Source organism: Pipistrellus hanaki (genome assembly GCF_964339955.1).
Source record: "Pipistrellus hanaki genome assembly, chromosome: 12".
NCBI lineage: Eukaryota > Metazoa > Chordata > Mammalia > Chiroptera > Vespertilionidae > Pipistrellus > Pipistrellus hanaki.
Genome location: NC_140514.1, coordinates 11853604 through 11868333, shown reverse-complemented (window position 1 = coordinate 11868333; position 14730 = coordinate 11853604). Strand labels below are relative to the sequence as shown.

Genomic DNA, 14730 nt, shown 5'->3' with positions numbered 1-14730 from the left:
TTCCATCCCCAACCTTGAGAATTATTTGCATGAAACACTCATTTTTTTAATGCACTTACAAAAAGCTGACTCTGTCAGCAACCCTGAATCATCCTGAGAGGAGGTGTGAGAATTAGATAAAATCTGAGGAGATTAAGCCAAGAAAAGAGAGTCCTCCTAGCCAGGTGGCAGCTGTGTGCCTGTGTTTCTATAAGCGATGCCCACACACCTGGCTGTGGCTTCTCACTCAGCATGCTGGGAACACTGCAGGACTTCGAAAACTGGTGATTTGATCAGCAGTTTAATCAGCCCAGCAGAGCACCAACTGCAGAAGGCAGCCAGGAGAGGAAAGGATGAGGCGCCTGGGTGCTGAGTCAGTCAGTACTTGTGGCATGGCCTGAGCAGGCCAGTCTCCAAGACAGGCTGCCAAGCCTAAATGCCCTGAAGGTAATTAGCTTTGGGGCACCAGGTCACTTCCAGGAACCAGTTCCCCAGGCTCTTCCTGGAGAAAAAGTCCCAGTGCTATTGATGAAAACCCATCTCTGAATAAGAATGGCAGAGTCTACTGCTCATGCCAGGTAGCCGCAGGGGGGGGACCAGCCACCTGGCCATCTTCTCTCTCTTTTCTGTCATGCAGAGGCCCTTGGCATCCCTCCCAACTGTGATTGCAGGGTGTGGCTGCTTTAGGAGCAGGGCCACTGATGTCCTGGGGCGCCCCCTTACCTTGGTAAAGGTGCGGAAGCCCTGGAGGATGGGTCTGTAGCCTGTGCAGCGGCACAGGTTTCCTGTGGGACAAGGAACAGGGGCAATGTCAGTGCAGGCTCCAGGGCAGGTGAGGGGCTCTGGCTGAGCCCGAGCATCAGACACCTTCTGAATATTCTGTTTTCTCTTCCTAGAATGCCCCTCCTCTTCCCTTGTGCTACTGGCTTCAAAACATCTACCACTTCTTCCAGGAAGACTTTCTGAAATGATAGGTGCTTCCATGGTGCCTATTCCTCGTGTTATGAGTAAATCTCTCTCTCTCCCTCAGAGTACAAACTCCCTGAAGCAAGGATCGTGTCTTTTACCCCCATGTCCCTTATTCCTTGTGTGGTGCCTGGCTCATGATAGGACTCTATATAACTGGTTGAATAAATGATGGACTGAAATGGTGAATAGATGGGGAGTCTTCTCTGTTCAGTTCAGATAAACAGACATCTGGCCCAGGCTCCTAGGCCCCTGCACTGAGGGAATGTGGGAAGCCATCCCTGCCGGAGCTCAGGATCCTAGCTGCCTTCTCAGATGGGCCTTTGCTCTGCAGAGTCCTGTCCTGGTGGAAGCTGAGATGGAAGGAAGTGATATCACTAGGCCCTGTGGAGTTTCCAAATGGTCTCCCCACTGCCACCCACCCCAGTGCAGAGGGAGGGCAGGAAGGCATCTTGGGAAGATCAACACCAAGGCAAGCTGTCTCCAACCCACCTGTGTGTCCCTCAAACTAAGAGAGGCCAATCCTCTAACAGATTTTCGCCAACACATGTAGGTAGGCTGAGCTTCTTCTCCTAAGGCAGTGCCTCGGACTCCTGGCCCATCCCCAGCTTCCACTTGGGCCCCACAGTGACTCCCTCAGAGCCCCATCTGCCACCCTATCTCCTGGGCTGTGTTCTGGACCCGTACCGTGGAAGGCATCCTCGATCTCCTCCATGGTGGGCTCGGGCTGGTTCCGGAGCAGCGTGTACATGCTCATGACGATGCCAGGGGTGCAAAACCCACACTGGGAACCGTGGCTTTTGGCAATTCTCTCCTAAAAGGGACAGATGACATGGACATCTGTGTTGGCAGAACCCCTCTCAGACTTGCTGTGACTCAACTGAAGCCAGGCCACATCGACAGGCAGTGTGGGCAACAGGTGATGCACAGAGTCAAATCCCAGTGCCACCACTTGCCAACTGTGGCCTTGGGCACATCACCGAGCCTCTCTGAGCTGCAGGTCCTTCGTCCTGGTACTTATGTCTAGAGGATTCAATAAGATAATTCACAAAAACTCTTACCCCTATACCTGGCATAGAGTGGGAATTCAAGCAGTGTTCATTATTAGTAGGAGAGTTACTATTAGAACCAGAAGCATCTTCTCTCCCTCTGTTCCCTTCCCTGAGCAGAGGAGGAAGCAGGTCCAGAAATTAAGAGATTTATCCAGAGACACATACAGTAAATGGAAGAGCTGTGTCACCTTCTACAATATTACATACACTGCCCCATAGTCCATCTCAACCAGCCTTTGTTCAGAGCTAACTGAATGTATCTTATTCCAAACTAGAATACCATTGTCGAGTGGTAACCCTCCACATCCATAAGAGTTGAGAAATGGATCATATAGAACATGTGAGGCCTAATGGTTTGGCTCAGTGGATAGAGCATTGGCCTGCAGACTGAGGGGTTTCAGGTGTGATTATGGTCAAGGTCATGTACTTTGGTCCGGGGTACATTCCCAGTAGAGGGTGTGCAGGAAGCCGCTGATCAATGTTTCTCTCTCATCTATGTTTCTAACTCTCCATCCCTCTCCCTTCCTCTCTGAAAAAAAAAAAATCAATAAAGCACATTTTAAAAAAATAAATGGAACATGTGATATGAAATAATTATCACAAAACTTTCATTCAAACCTGCAAAATTTTTCATTATAAGGAGATTTTCCACACACTATTATTATCATAATTACTATGTTTCTTAAGAGTATCTCTTGGCACTTACATTAAGTAAAATTATTAGAATATTGTATCCCCAATGCCTAGCATATCTATTCATTCATTTTATAAATAATTACTGAGAAACTATAATGCACGAGGCATGGTAGGTAACCAGACAGTGAGGAAGAGAGATAAGGTCTCTGGTCTCATGAAGCTTAAGTCCTAGTCGGAAAAATATTGACACACCAAAAAAAAAAAATCCAGGAGATAAGAGGTATGTAAAAATTAGTTCAAGATGACAGGACCCTGAGTGACCATGACTCCTCGAAGTGGTCAGAAGTGGTGGCTTTGAAATGGTGACTTTTAAGTTGAATTTAATAACAATTTGGACCAGGGAAGAGTGTATTCCAGGCAGAGGAACAGCACGTGCAAAGCCTGACGTGCTAGAGTGTCTAAAGCACATGTGTCAAACACAAGGCCCGCGGGCCAAATCCAGCCCGCCAGGCCTTGCAATGTGGCCTGCACCGCGCTGTCATCACTGCACTCCGCTGTCAGTTTATGACATTGTCAGTTTATGACTGTTCAGTAAACCATTCGGCCCGCGATTTAGGCTGGATTTTAGATTTTGGCCCCTTCTCTGATTGAGTTCAACACCCCTAGTCTAAAGGGTCAGTGTGGATAGAACCCCCTGGGACAAGAGAAATTCTGGTAGAGATCATGCAGTTCCTCATAAGCCAGGGTCAGGACCCAGATTTTTATTCTGGGTCTAATGTGACAGAAAGCCATATTGGGTGTGATGGAAAGCCATATTGGGATAAGATCTAATTTATGTTTTTAAAGACTCTTCTGGCTGTTGGGTGAGGAATGGGTGGTAGGGGGCAACACTAGAAACAGATGATCAGGCAGGAGAGGATGGTGGCTCAGTAATAGGGAAACTGAGAGAAAAAGGAGGTGTCACTGTAGGATTGGGAGGTAGACACTACTTCTGGATGGAGTGGGGGTGGCATAAAAGAGAAGGCACCAAAGGTGATGCCTAGATGTGTGTGTTGATCAAGTGGATTGATGCTCTTGGCATCGACTCAGATGGAGACAGACTGGGGAGGAAAGGAGTAGGGAAAGGATGGGCTTTTGTTACATTTGAGACTAGACACCATGTAGTGATGCCAAGTAGGCAGCTAGAAGTCTGAACCTAACCTCTGAGGAGAGGTCAAAGCTGAAGGTATAAATATGCATACTGTTCACATGTAGACGGTGTTAAACTCACACGGAAAGGGTGTGAAGATGGAGAAGGGAAGGACCTGGGTGGGAGCCCTAGGGAGCTGCAGCCACAGAGAGGACCAGTGCATGGAGGTAGGAGGAGAATGAGGGGAGTGTAGTGTCATAGAAACAAAGAGGGGGGGAAAACTGAGTAGACAAGGAAAAGTGGAATCTAGCTCTACAGCTTATCTGGGAGCCAAAATAAGAGCATGAGAATAAGGATTTGTGTCACTGGAGAGGCAAGGTTTTAGCCTAATTACACATATATGATCTCAGTATTTAAGCTGTTCATTCTTTCTTTCATCTATTTGTCTCAAGGATAATTATAAGAAACCCTAATGAACCTTCTCACATCTCCTTCAGGTTGGACAAGTTGCAATTTTCCCTTTTCCTGCCTAAGCTAAGAATGAAGTCACAGCGGTGAAGCAATACCATCTGCACCCCACCCTGGTTCATCTGGCTGGTCCCAGATACTCCTCCCAAGGAGTATAACCAGCTTGCTCCACGGGAGGCCCTGGCTCCCACATTCACGTCGGAGCCCAAGGAAGGCATGCTCTGGACAACTGGTCTCCCCGAATGGTCAAGGCAAGAGGAAGACCTGGGTGTGGCTCTGGCACCCTCCGTGATTGTAATCTCACAAAGACCTCCCTGCCTCAGTTTCCCAAAGCAAAAAGCACTGAAAATAATGGACTTTTCTTCCCACAGTGCTCTGCTCCCATGCATACTCCACTACACGTCACCCGAGAGCATCCTGCTTCTCTCCACAAACCCTGCCCACTCTAACCCAAAAGCATTCCCAGTTTCAATCTGTTCCCAGGGGGTCTGGTAAGATCATAAAGAAAGCCTTGGTCAGGTACTCAAATGTCTCCATTCTCTTATTCAGGCCTTGTTTACCTGCATTTAATGAAGATGGAGCAGCCCATATTTGTATTATCTGCGGGTGGCAGGTGAGAGATGCAATGGAATTGTCATTCGACGGGGCAGGGAGTAGGTGGGCTTTTTATCAAAGGACAGGGAGCATTTGGAATCTTGAATCTGGGAAGGAAGGGGGTTTCCCAAGCATATTCAAGCTCAAGGTGAGGAAGTTCTCCAACCTCTCCTCCCTGCAGCTGGACTGTCCAGCCACCAGATCCAGGTGACCTCTTGGTCCCCTTGGAGTCATGCAATGTTATGTTCACCCCGCCACAGGAGAGAGCGGCAGCATGGGCGCCTCTTCCTTTTCCTGCCTCACAGCCCACCCTTCACCCCTAAGGGGATGGGGAAGTGGCCTGGTCACACCTCCTTTGCCTAGAAGTGACAGCCCAACAACCCCAAGCAAGTTTGTAGCTTTGTCATTAATTCTCATTGCTCTGGTTACCTGCACAGGATGCAGCCTGGTCTTGGTGCTTCCTATCCCTTCCACAGTCGTCACGGCAACATGGTGCAAAGAGCAGATGGGGGCCAGGCAGGCATTGGCAGAAAAGTGGCTGCAGCCCCAGATTAAGGTCATTCCATTGTCCATTCAGGCCATCAGGATGGACCTGACTGAGTGCAGGGCCGGGGAGACTGCGATGCTGTGTCATTTCTTACCACTCTGCATTATATCCTTTTCTCTCCTACAGGTGTTCTTGACTCTCCACCCAAGACTCTGACCAAGGAACAAAGGACACTCCCACATACACACACACACACACACACACACACACACACACACACACACACACATACACTCCACGGTGAGGCCTGAACCCTCTTGCATTGGGGGTCAGGCAGCAGGGCACACTATGCCACCCAGCTAGAGCAAGGGAACCAGGGTCACTTTCAGACGCCTCTGACTCAGCCCGACCCTGGAGGCTGAGTTAGGGGGAAGTTTTCTGGCAGGTACCAGGCCCAACATGTGCTCCTCTCTCTGTAGGGCCCTTCCTTCACCTCTTCAATTTTCGTACCTCCAGGCACTTTTGCTTTCCTGTTTTCACTTACCTCTACCTCCCCCATTTCTCAGGAGACATGAGATACCAACCCTTTAGAGCTTGCTTACACCCATTCCTTTATCCATCTTTCGTTCACTTGATCTGTTACTGATCGCCAGCCATGTACTAGGCACTCTACTGAGGGCTGAGAAGTAAAGGTGAATAAGATGAAATCTCTGTTCTTTAATCCTTTGCAGTCAACCAGGGAAATAAAAGCCAGTGTGAAGGTGAAATTTAAATATCTTGTTATCGGTGCTCAGGAGGGCTGTGCACAGGGCACTATGGGACTAGCTCAGACAAAGGGCACCTAACACAGTTTAGGAGCTCAAGAAAGCCTTCCTGGAGGAGATGGTATTTTTCTGAGTCCTCAAGACAACAGTGCCTCCCAGAAGGAGCCATGTACAGAAGTCCTGGAAGAAAGGATATTCAAACAGACTTGGAATTCAGCTTACACAAAGACCAAGAAATTAATGGAAATGGAATGTTAGTTGTTCACAATTGTCCCTACAGAAGGGACTAGGATGCACTGATGAATGGAGTGCTAGGCCCATGGAGAGAGAGAAAACTGGAGAGGAAAGGTGGGGTGTATTGTAAAGGGTTTTGTGTGCTAAGCAAAGAGATTGGACTTTATCCTGGGGATGATGGAGACCTATTGAAGGATTTTATGGGATGTGAAATGTGATTGGATTTTAGAAAGGTCACATGTATTGTGCACACGTGCGCGCGCGCGCACACACACACACACACACACACACACACTCGCTCATTCACAAGCTGACTGCTACTTCATAGTCCTCACATGGGCAATCAGCCAGCAGGAAAAGGATACACAATCTTGTTCTGGAGACGATCATACTTGGAAATCATCACGGTGCAAGCTCCACAGCCCCCTTCTCCACATCCCAGCTTGGTCCCGCTCAGCCCCACTGAATAGTCATGGGTTAAGGAGCACGAACTCAGAGAAAAAGGGTCTTTGCTGGGCTGCTGGGAAATACTGGGCAGAGCTTTGAGTGTAGAGCCATCCACTGTCACACACAGGCCCCTCCACCAAGGAGGCAGCAGACCTACACAGCCTCCTCATCAGAGAGGCTGCACTGACCCAGAAGGCAGGGATGGGGCCTTGCACTGACTAGGACTTGAATACTAGAAACTTTTCTTGGTGTCAGGTCTTCCAGGCCATATAGCCCCCCAGTCCTGTGATCTCCTGAGTCAAGAGATTTGGGCACCTCAAAATATGACCATGTGGGCAGCTGTCACATCCACCCAGCAGAGATGCCATGAAGTCACTTGGACCAGAGAGAGATGTTGATCTGTTCTGGGATTTGCTGAGTCCCAGCTTTTTATCCTGTTGGAAGTATTGCAATGAGGACCAGTGAGGTAACCCACAGAAATCACCTTGAACTCCCCCTGGACATAGTAAGTACTCATTAAATGTCAGCTCCTGTTATATTTTTGTTATTGTTTTTGTTCCAGGGTCTCAGAATATTTTCCTACCCTAAAAGAACAAATATTTCAAGGGCTCAGTACAAAATATGGGGATATAAAGTACAGCATACGAAATACAGCCAATAAGCCTATCTAATAAAGAGGAAATATGCTAACTGACCCTCACACCATCACAAAGTTAGCAATGCCCATGGCCAATAAGGAGGGAATATGCTAATTGATTGCCCTGCCCTCAGAGACGGCAGAGCCCACAGCCACAAAATTATGGCACCCAGTCCCCTCAGCACTAGCGAGATACCTGCCTCTGAAGTCCCCCAGTCCCCTCAGCCCCCAGCCACCCAGGGCTGGCCCAAGGCTCGGGTAACCAGGGCCAGTTGAGACTTGCGTTGCCGGCAGAGGCAGCAACAGAAGTGTAATGGGGGCATCACCTTCCCCTGATTGCTGGGTCGCCTCCCACCCCTGAGGGCTCCTGGACTATGAGAGGGGGCAGGCATGGCTGAGGGATCCCCTCTCCAAAACATGAATTTTTATGTACCGGGCCTCTAGTATTGTAATAAGTATGAATGGTGCCAGGTAGACACTGAAAATATTAGGGGGGAGGGGAACACTTTATAAAGTATGTGATTGTATAACCACTATGCTGTACACCTGAAACCAAACCAAAATAATATTGAATGTCAACTGTAATTTAAAAATAAATAAATAAATAAATAAATAAATAAATAAATAAATAAAATCTTAATAAGGTTTGGGGACTCTAAAAGGCATCCTTCCCACACTGAATGAAGAGCAGAATCTAAAATCCCTGTTAGGTGACTCCTGCCCAAGCCTCCCAGCACTTTCATTTCCACAATGGGTGGCACCTCTACATAGTTTCCCACCTCAGGCTTCCCTTCTCCAACACATACTGTTTCCTCTGACTTTCTCTCCACCTTCTCTGAGCTGGAAACTTTCCCCAGGAAGCCCATTTAGGCCTCAGCCAGTGATGAGCTGAGGATAGTTCAGTTCCTCTGAGAGGGAATGACCTTAAAGCTGTCCAGGGCTAATGAGTGTCTTTGGGAGCTGCTTGCTGTTCAGGCCCAGGGTCAAATATTGGCTTCACTAGAGTCTTTGCTGGAAGAGATCTTAAGGAGCATCAAGAATGATCTTCCTATTCAATAGCTGAGAATTGCAGACCCAGAGCTCAAATGACTTCCCTGGGTCACACAGCTGCCAAGTGCAGTTAGAATAGAGGTGTCCAGGGCCCCAGTCCAGTGCTCCTTCTTCCACATGCCACAGCCTCCCCAGCAGTCACTACAAAATGACATGCAACCCAGAGAAGGAGTCCCACCGGCCCTCTCCCTTAGCCCACTCCAAAGTCAGGATACGCTTTCTTCTCAGGTAGGCCAAAAGGGTTGTTTCTGGGTCTGCATTTTTCTCCACCACCTAGAAAATAACAGAAAAATATATCATAGGTGTACTTAGCCATTTTCTTACTAAAAATAATTGGTAAAGTTAGTGAGGATGTGTTAAATATCTTACAAAAACTAGAGGGCTTTCTTTTGAAAATTCCATCAGAATGAACATATTCACTACAAGCCAAACTAAGTATGTGCTGACATCTTCAATCCTAAGGTTCCACAGTAGGACTCACCATGAGCACTTAGGTGTCGCAACTGCTGTGCTGGGCTGACTGAGGCAAAACCCTCTCTAAATCAAACATGTCACCTCATTTCCAGCTGCCCATGTGTGAATGCCAGGGACAGCTGAGGTGGCAGCGTGCAGGCTCTGGGTTTGCCTCCTGGGGTGTCCACACTCGGACAGCGGAGACCCAGTCCGTGGACCTGTGCTCACAGAGGAGTATTGTGCACACTGAGCTATCACAGTCAACAACACTAACACCTGTCAGAAAAGGAGAACTCTCCAAACAAAGGGCCACAAACGGGATCTCCAATAAAATGGAGGAGGTTGTCTACAGAGCGAAGTGCGAGTTCCCAGAGCAAATTTTCAGAGGAAATCCATGGAAAACCATTCCATGCCTCTTCACACATGATCAAGGATGAAAGGGTTTGGGTGAGTGGAGTGGTTAAAGGGAGAGAATTTGTAATGAGGGTTTCAATAGAGAGCCCTGTGGCATGGCTTCCACATCTTGCCAAAGTTGGGATTGGGATGCACTCCCAGAGTTAGGGAGAGCAAAGCAAAGCACGTGAAGTGTTGTTTGACCATGGACCTAATGGAGGCCATGCATATGAGAGAGACTTCTTGCTGCCCTCACCTCTGTCCTGACCTGAGATTGTGTTTGGCAACTCAGAAATGACCACAGGGTTTTTTAATTAACCAACAGTAGTCAAAGAGGTAACAAAATGCCAGAATTCACCTCTTGAAACAAGTTTGAGGGAAAGGGAAAGATAGGATGCTTTTTCTTTTTTTATTATACCCCACAGCTTATTCAAGGTCCTGATTACAAAGTTTACACAGAAACTATGCCTTTCCTCTTGGAGAAGAAATCATAAATGTACAAACTAAAGATCCCCAGCGCCTGTTCTGTAGACGGACGTGAGGGCCTTACCTACTGTCTTCTCCCCAAGTGGGTCCTTCCTCCTGCCCTCCAGCTCTACTTCCATCACATCACAGCGGTTCCCTGCTCTGCCTTCAGTGACCAGCAAGGTCTCCCATGTTCCTTAGGCTGTCTGATAAGGCCCTTTTCAATGTGTCCCACATCTTCATTTTCAGCCTCCCCACTCCCTACTTTCCCTGCCAAGCTGGTCTTTGTACTCCAGTGAAAACACACCATCTACCTTCTGACTCATAAGTCTTCAACCATTTCATTCCTCTTCCATCTGCGTCTTGACTTATCAGAAGACCCTGGACACCTCCCTGGGAAGGCTTTCCATATTATCCCAGCCACAAGCCCACATCCCTGAATTCCAACGAGAATGGCTGTACCACTCTCAGGGCCTGGCTGCAGGGTTTCCTCAAGAAAACCCCATGGAATCCTCTCTCAATGGGACACCAGTGGATATCCCACAGGAAAAACACTTTGTGGGGAAGGGAGCTTAGGAGACACTGCATTAGGCAGATTGTTTTAGAAAACTTCAATCACCAACACTAATAATGGCCAAAATGCATTTATAATCCATTAAGTAAAGTTAGAACTCATGAGTCTAAACTCATAATTAATAAAGAAACAAATATAAGAGAAGGTAAAGTTTTCTTGGAAGAATAAAATCAATTAATAACATGACCAGACATCATATAACCTGTCCCACAATTGATCCAGTTGAGAATGATTAACATTAACAGATAATAAAATGAGTGTCAGTGAAAGTTTGATAATGGAGATATTTACAGCCTCAGAGTACCTTCTCACAGATAATTTACTAAAGATAAAGGAAGTAAGAGTAACCTGACAGCGCAGAAACCTGAGCACCACCTCATCCAAGGAGCAAGTTCACACCCACTAACGTGGATGCTGACATGATGTCCTTCCAAGAAGGTCGCACCACTTCTCTGAAATTCCCGCCCACACTGCAGACTCTGGATGGAATTGTTAGAAAGCATGGCACAAACTCAAAATGAGGAACATTCTAAAAAGACAATTGACGTGTTCTCTTTATAAACATCAACATCCCAAAAGACAAGGAAAGCTATGGAGCTGTTCCAGATTAAAGGACACTAAAGAGAATTGACAATTAACTACAAGATGCAATCCTGGGCTGGAGCAGGATGGGGGGAGTCATGAAGGATGTCACTGGGAAAATTGAAATAATGTTGCATAAAATCCATAGATTTTAGATCATAGTATTCTGTCAACACTAAACTTCCTGATTTTTAAAATCGGTGGTTCTGTTAAAATATATTTTAGTTTAAGGGGTAAGAGGGTATGATGTCTGAAATTTACCCTCAGATGATTCAGAAATAAAATGTTATGCTTTATATAGTTCTATTATTTACATACATAATAAGTATATAATTGTATACTTATAATACATATACCTATATATCTATGTACATGCCTATAAATACATACATGTATGTATATGGAGAGAGAGAGAGAGAAATAAAATACAAATGTGGCAAAATGTTAACAGGTAGGAAAAAATCTATTTAATATTTTTTTGCAGCCTTCCTGTAACATTTCTGCAAACTTAAAATACAAAGTTTAAAAAATAAATTTCTTTGCCAGAGGATTTTTTTAGGGCTTTTACTATTCATCTATTCAGCCCACTCACATGAACTGGGCACCTACTTTGTGCCAGTGCTGGGCTGAGTGGTTTAAGAATATCTAAGAAGGGTATCTCATGGGGATGGTTTCCTGTGAAATACATTTTGAAATATATTACTTTGCGTAACCATAATCCACCTCTGCAACTAGTTCATAAACTCCTAAATGGCAATGCCTCCAGCCATATATATACACATGCCCAGGGCTGGGAGGAACTTGCAAAATGTCAATGATGTGAGGGAGGGAGAGAGAGGCTCGAGTCACTGACACTGACTTCTTGTGGGGGGATCACTATTGGACACCTTCAGCTGCACCCTACATGCTAAACCTCCCTAGCTTCCTCCAAATGTCACAGTCTCCAGGAAACAGAGAGTGATTGCTATGAATAGCAAGGATCCTACCCTCCCAAAGACTATCACTATAATAACAAAACCCTGGGCAGCTCTTTCTCTTCCACTCTGACTTTAAATCTATAGAAGACATGAAAACAATAGGCCCATCACCACCACAGAAGGCCCCCTGGGTACTTGATGGTTGGTATCTTACATCCATCCCAGCTAGTGAAGGACAGGGAGAGTAGAAGGCTCACACTGAAGAGTGAGTCACCAAGTTCTGGCCCCTTGTTTGATAACTTCTGTATATAATGTCCTGTAACAAATGGTCTAGAACATTTGGGACTCGACATGGGAACACGCTTACTCACACCTGCCTTAATTTGTTTGGGGATTCTTTGGCTGGGTCTTGTTTTTAGAGCACTGCTTTTACCTCACCACTCCTTGCACCGCCTGTCCTCTTCCCACTGGTTTCTCAAACATGGGTATTTATCACCAAAACTGGCCATAATAGATGGTAGGGTTTGATGTGCTAATACCATCTACAAATTTGAAGTTGCTTTCCTCAAGTGAAAATAAAACTCATGAGAAAGCAATTTCTTCCAAGCCGAATTTCCCTTCAAATACTCCAGTGCCTCAGGGCAAACAATTTGTAAAGAAGAACAGCAGCTTGTACTGACACACAGGAATTGATGGCTCAATAAAATAATCAACCTTGGGGGGGGGAGGGGTGGCCTTGGAAGTCATTAAGCCCAGCTGCTCATTCAAAGTAAAAATGTCTTAGAAAAATCCCACAGAAGACACCCTTCTAGAAAGCCAATTCAACAACTGTAATTGCTGAATGCAATAAAATTGTTGGATATGTTGGGTGCAAAAGTCACTACCACCAACGTGGAAGCTTCGCCCTACCTCTTGGTTTGCTGCCCGATGCCAATCCTGGAAAGAAACTGGCATGAAGAGACAACTTTGGACCCAGAAGGACTTGGCTGACCCCGCTCCCCCGTGCCTCCCGGGGACACCACTCACTGAATCCACAGCCTTTGGAGCACTGATGATACGGTAGCTCATGGAATTTTCTTGCTTGTCACTCAGATACACCCTAACACTTAAGCACTAGATGTCCTATGAAGCACATTTTAGTTCTTGAAAATTACCAGGAAAGCCACCCTATTTTTCTTCTCTAAACTGCCAATTCAACAAAACAAATAAAATTGCCTTTTGGGGGTTCCCTGTGGACATTATGCACCCACATGGTCACATGGCTCTTTTCAATGTGCAACAATCCCTCTTACTGTCCCATTCATTCCCAAAAGAGGGACTAAAGCAGATGCAAGCAAGGTGTAGGGAGGGCAAGATGAAGATGGAGACAATGTAATGTGCTTGCACCCTCTCTCTCTGCACCTGCATTACAATTTGCAAAGGTCCTCATCCTTCCAGTGCTGCAAGGACATGGTCCCCATGTAATAAGTCCCCCTCTGCCCCATCCCACCCTCACCTTCCTTACCTCCCTGGGCACCCATGAAGATAATCCAAATGATCCATTTTTATCAAGGGGATCTGCAATATTAATATAAGAACTAAGGGCAGGGGCAAGCCTGCCCTTCATGAAAATAAATGTGCCTGCCACAAAATGTCAGTATATGTACTCCCACAAGTTGGCTGCTATACTTCCATACATGAAATATTAGAAGCAAAGGGTGTGTACACCATATATCCTGATATTATCAAGAAAACGCATTCTTGTTTCTTCCCTCAGTAAAGAGATCAACAGAAGCCTTAGGACATATTTGACTAAATGCAGAAACAGAAGTGTGGGGGGTGACCTCTAGTCTCACCTAGAGGTCAGTGTTCTCCCTTCCTAGCCTCCTGCCAGTGTCTCTCCTGCTGTGGGGTGGGTGCAGTGTGGTGGGGGAAGCCCACAGATACTTCTCTCCTCGCTTTCCTTCCCCTCATTCCTTTGTCCCTTGAGTATCTATCTTGACTCTGTTCTAGCCCGGAGAAGGTCTGCTTTCCCCAAGGTCACCCCAAACACAGCCACACATTTAAAGGGAGACAGAGAGAAGAGAGCACGAAAGAGAGAGAACAGCCTCTTCCACAGGACACACAGCCCTTTCCAGGGAGCACGTAAGCCAAAGCAAAGGTCAGCTCCTGCTTACCTTTCTGCCATTCACAAAGAAAACCAACTCGTCCGCTGTCATTGTCAACAGGTGGGGCCCCTGAACTCCAGGTACCTCACTCTCAAGAGGCAAGGGCAGTTATCACGCCTCTGTCACTTGAAAAATACGCCTCCCAAAAATAATGAGACCAAGTAGGCCAATAGGAGGGAAAGAACATAGAGCCTCAGGGGGTAAAGTTCCTGGCAAAAGCCACCAGTTTGCATAATCAAGGAAAATGAAAGCAATCATTCACAAGCACATCACACCCCCAACACCTGTGTCATAGAACACAGAGGAAGGCGTGGAATCAACAAGGTTATCAGCCTTGGCAGTGTCACTATGGATCTTAGGCACTGCCCCATGGAACCTGCCTCATCCTCCCATTGGCTGACCAGAGAGAAGGAGGAGGGCCATTGTCAGAGTCAGGGCGGTAGGGCTGACTCACACCCTCCTTGTCTGTACTTGATGTTTCACCACTTATAGTTACAGCAACATAGACTAAGCACTTACATGCAGGAATATGGAGGTCACAGATGCGGTGCCCAGTGACCCTGATGCAAACCCTCTCATTGGACCTCAGCCCGTTACTTATCTCCCTCAGAACTCTGCTGTGCTCACCCTCTAAAGGGGCACACCAATGACACCAAAAGCAGAAGGCTGAGGGACATATGACATATTTTGGAAGTGCTTTGTCAATTTGCAAAGAACTAAAATACTGATTACTACTGCTGATATATACTCAACAGC

The 14730-nt window shown here is 46.6% G+C and overlaps 1 protein-coding gene across 2 annotated transcripts in view; it reads right to left on the bottom strand.

Moving 5' to 3' along the window:
- The window catches only part of LOC311630980 (xanthine dehydrogenase/oxidase), a 56679-nt gene extending 42339 nt beyond the window's left edge, over positions 1–14340 (bottom strand). The window contains exons 1-6 of one of the 2 annotated variants that reach the window (XM_084900656.1): positions 13984–14340; positions 8659–8716; positions 6675–6771; positions 5254–5362; positions 1633–1759; positions 703–764 (exon numbers count right to left, since the gene is read on the bottom strand). In XM_084900656.1, coding sequence (XP_084756782.1) covers positions 703–764; positions 1633–1759; positions 5254–5362; positions 6675–6771; positions 8659–8716; positions 13984–14025 — 495 coding nt within the window. In that variant the 5' untranslated portion in view covers positions 14026–14340. The remainder of the gene's footprint in view (positions 1–702; positions 765–1632; positions 1760–5253; positions 5363–6674; positions 6772–8658; positions 8717–13983) is intronic. The other variant, XM_084900655.1, reaches the window with a different exon arrangement.
- Positions 14341–14730: the final 390 nt, after the last annotated feature.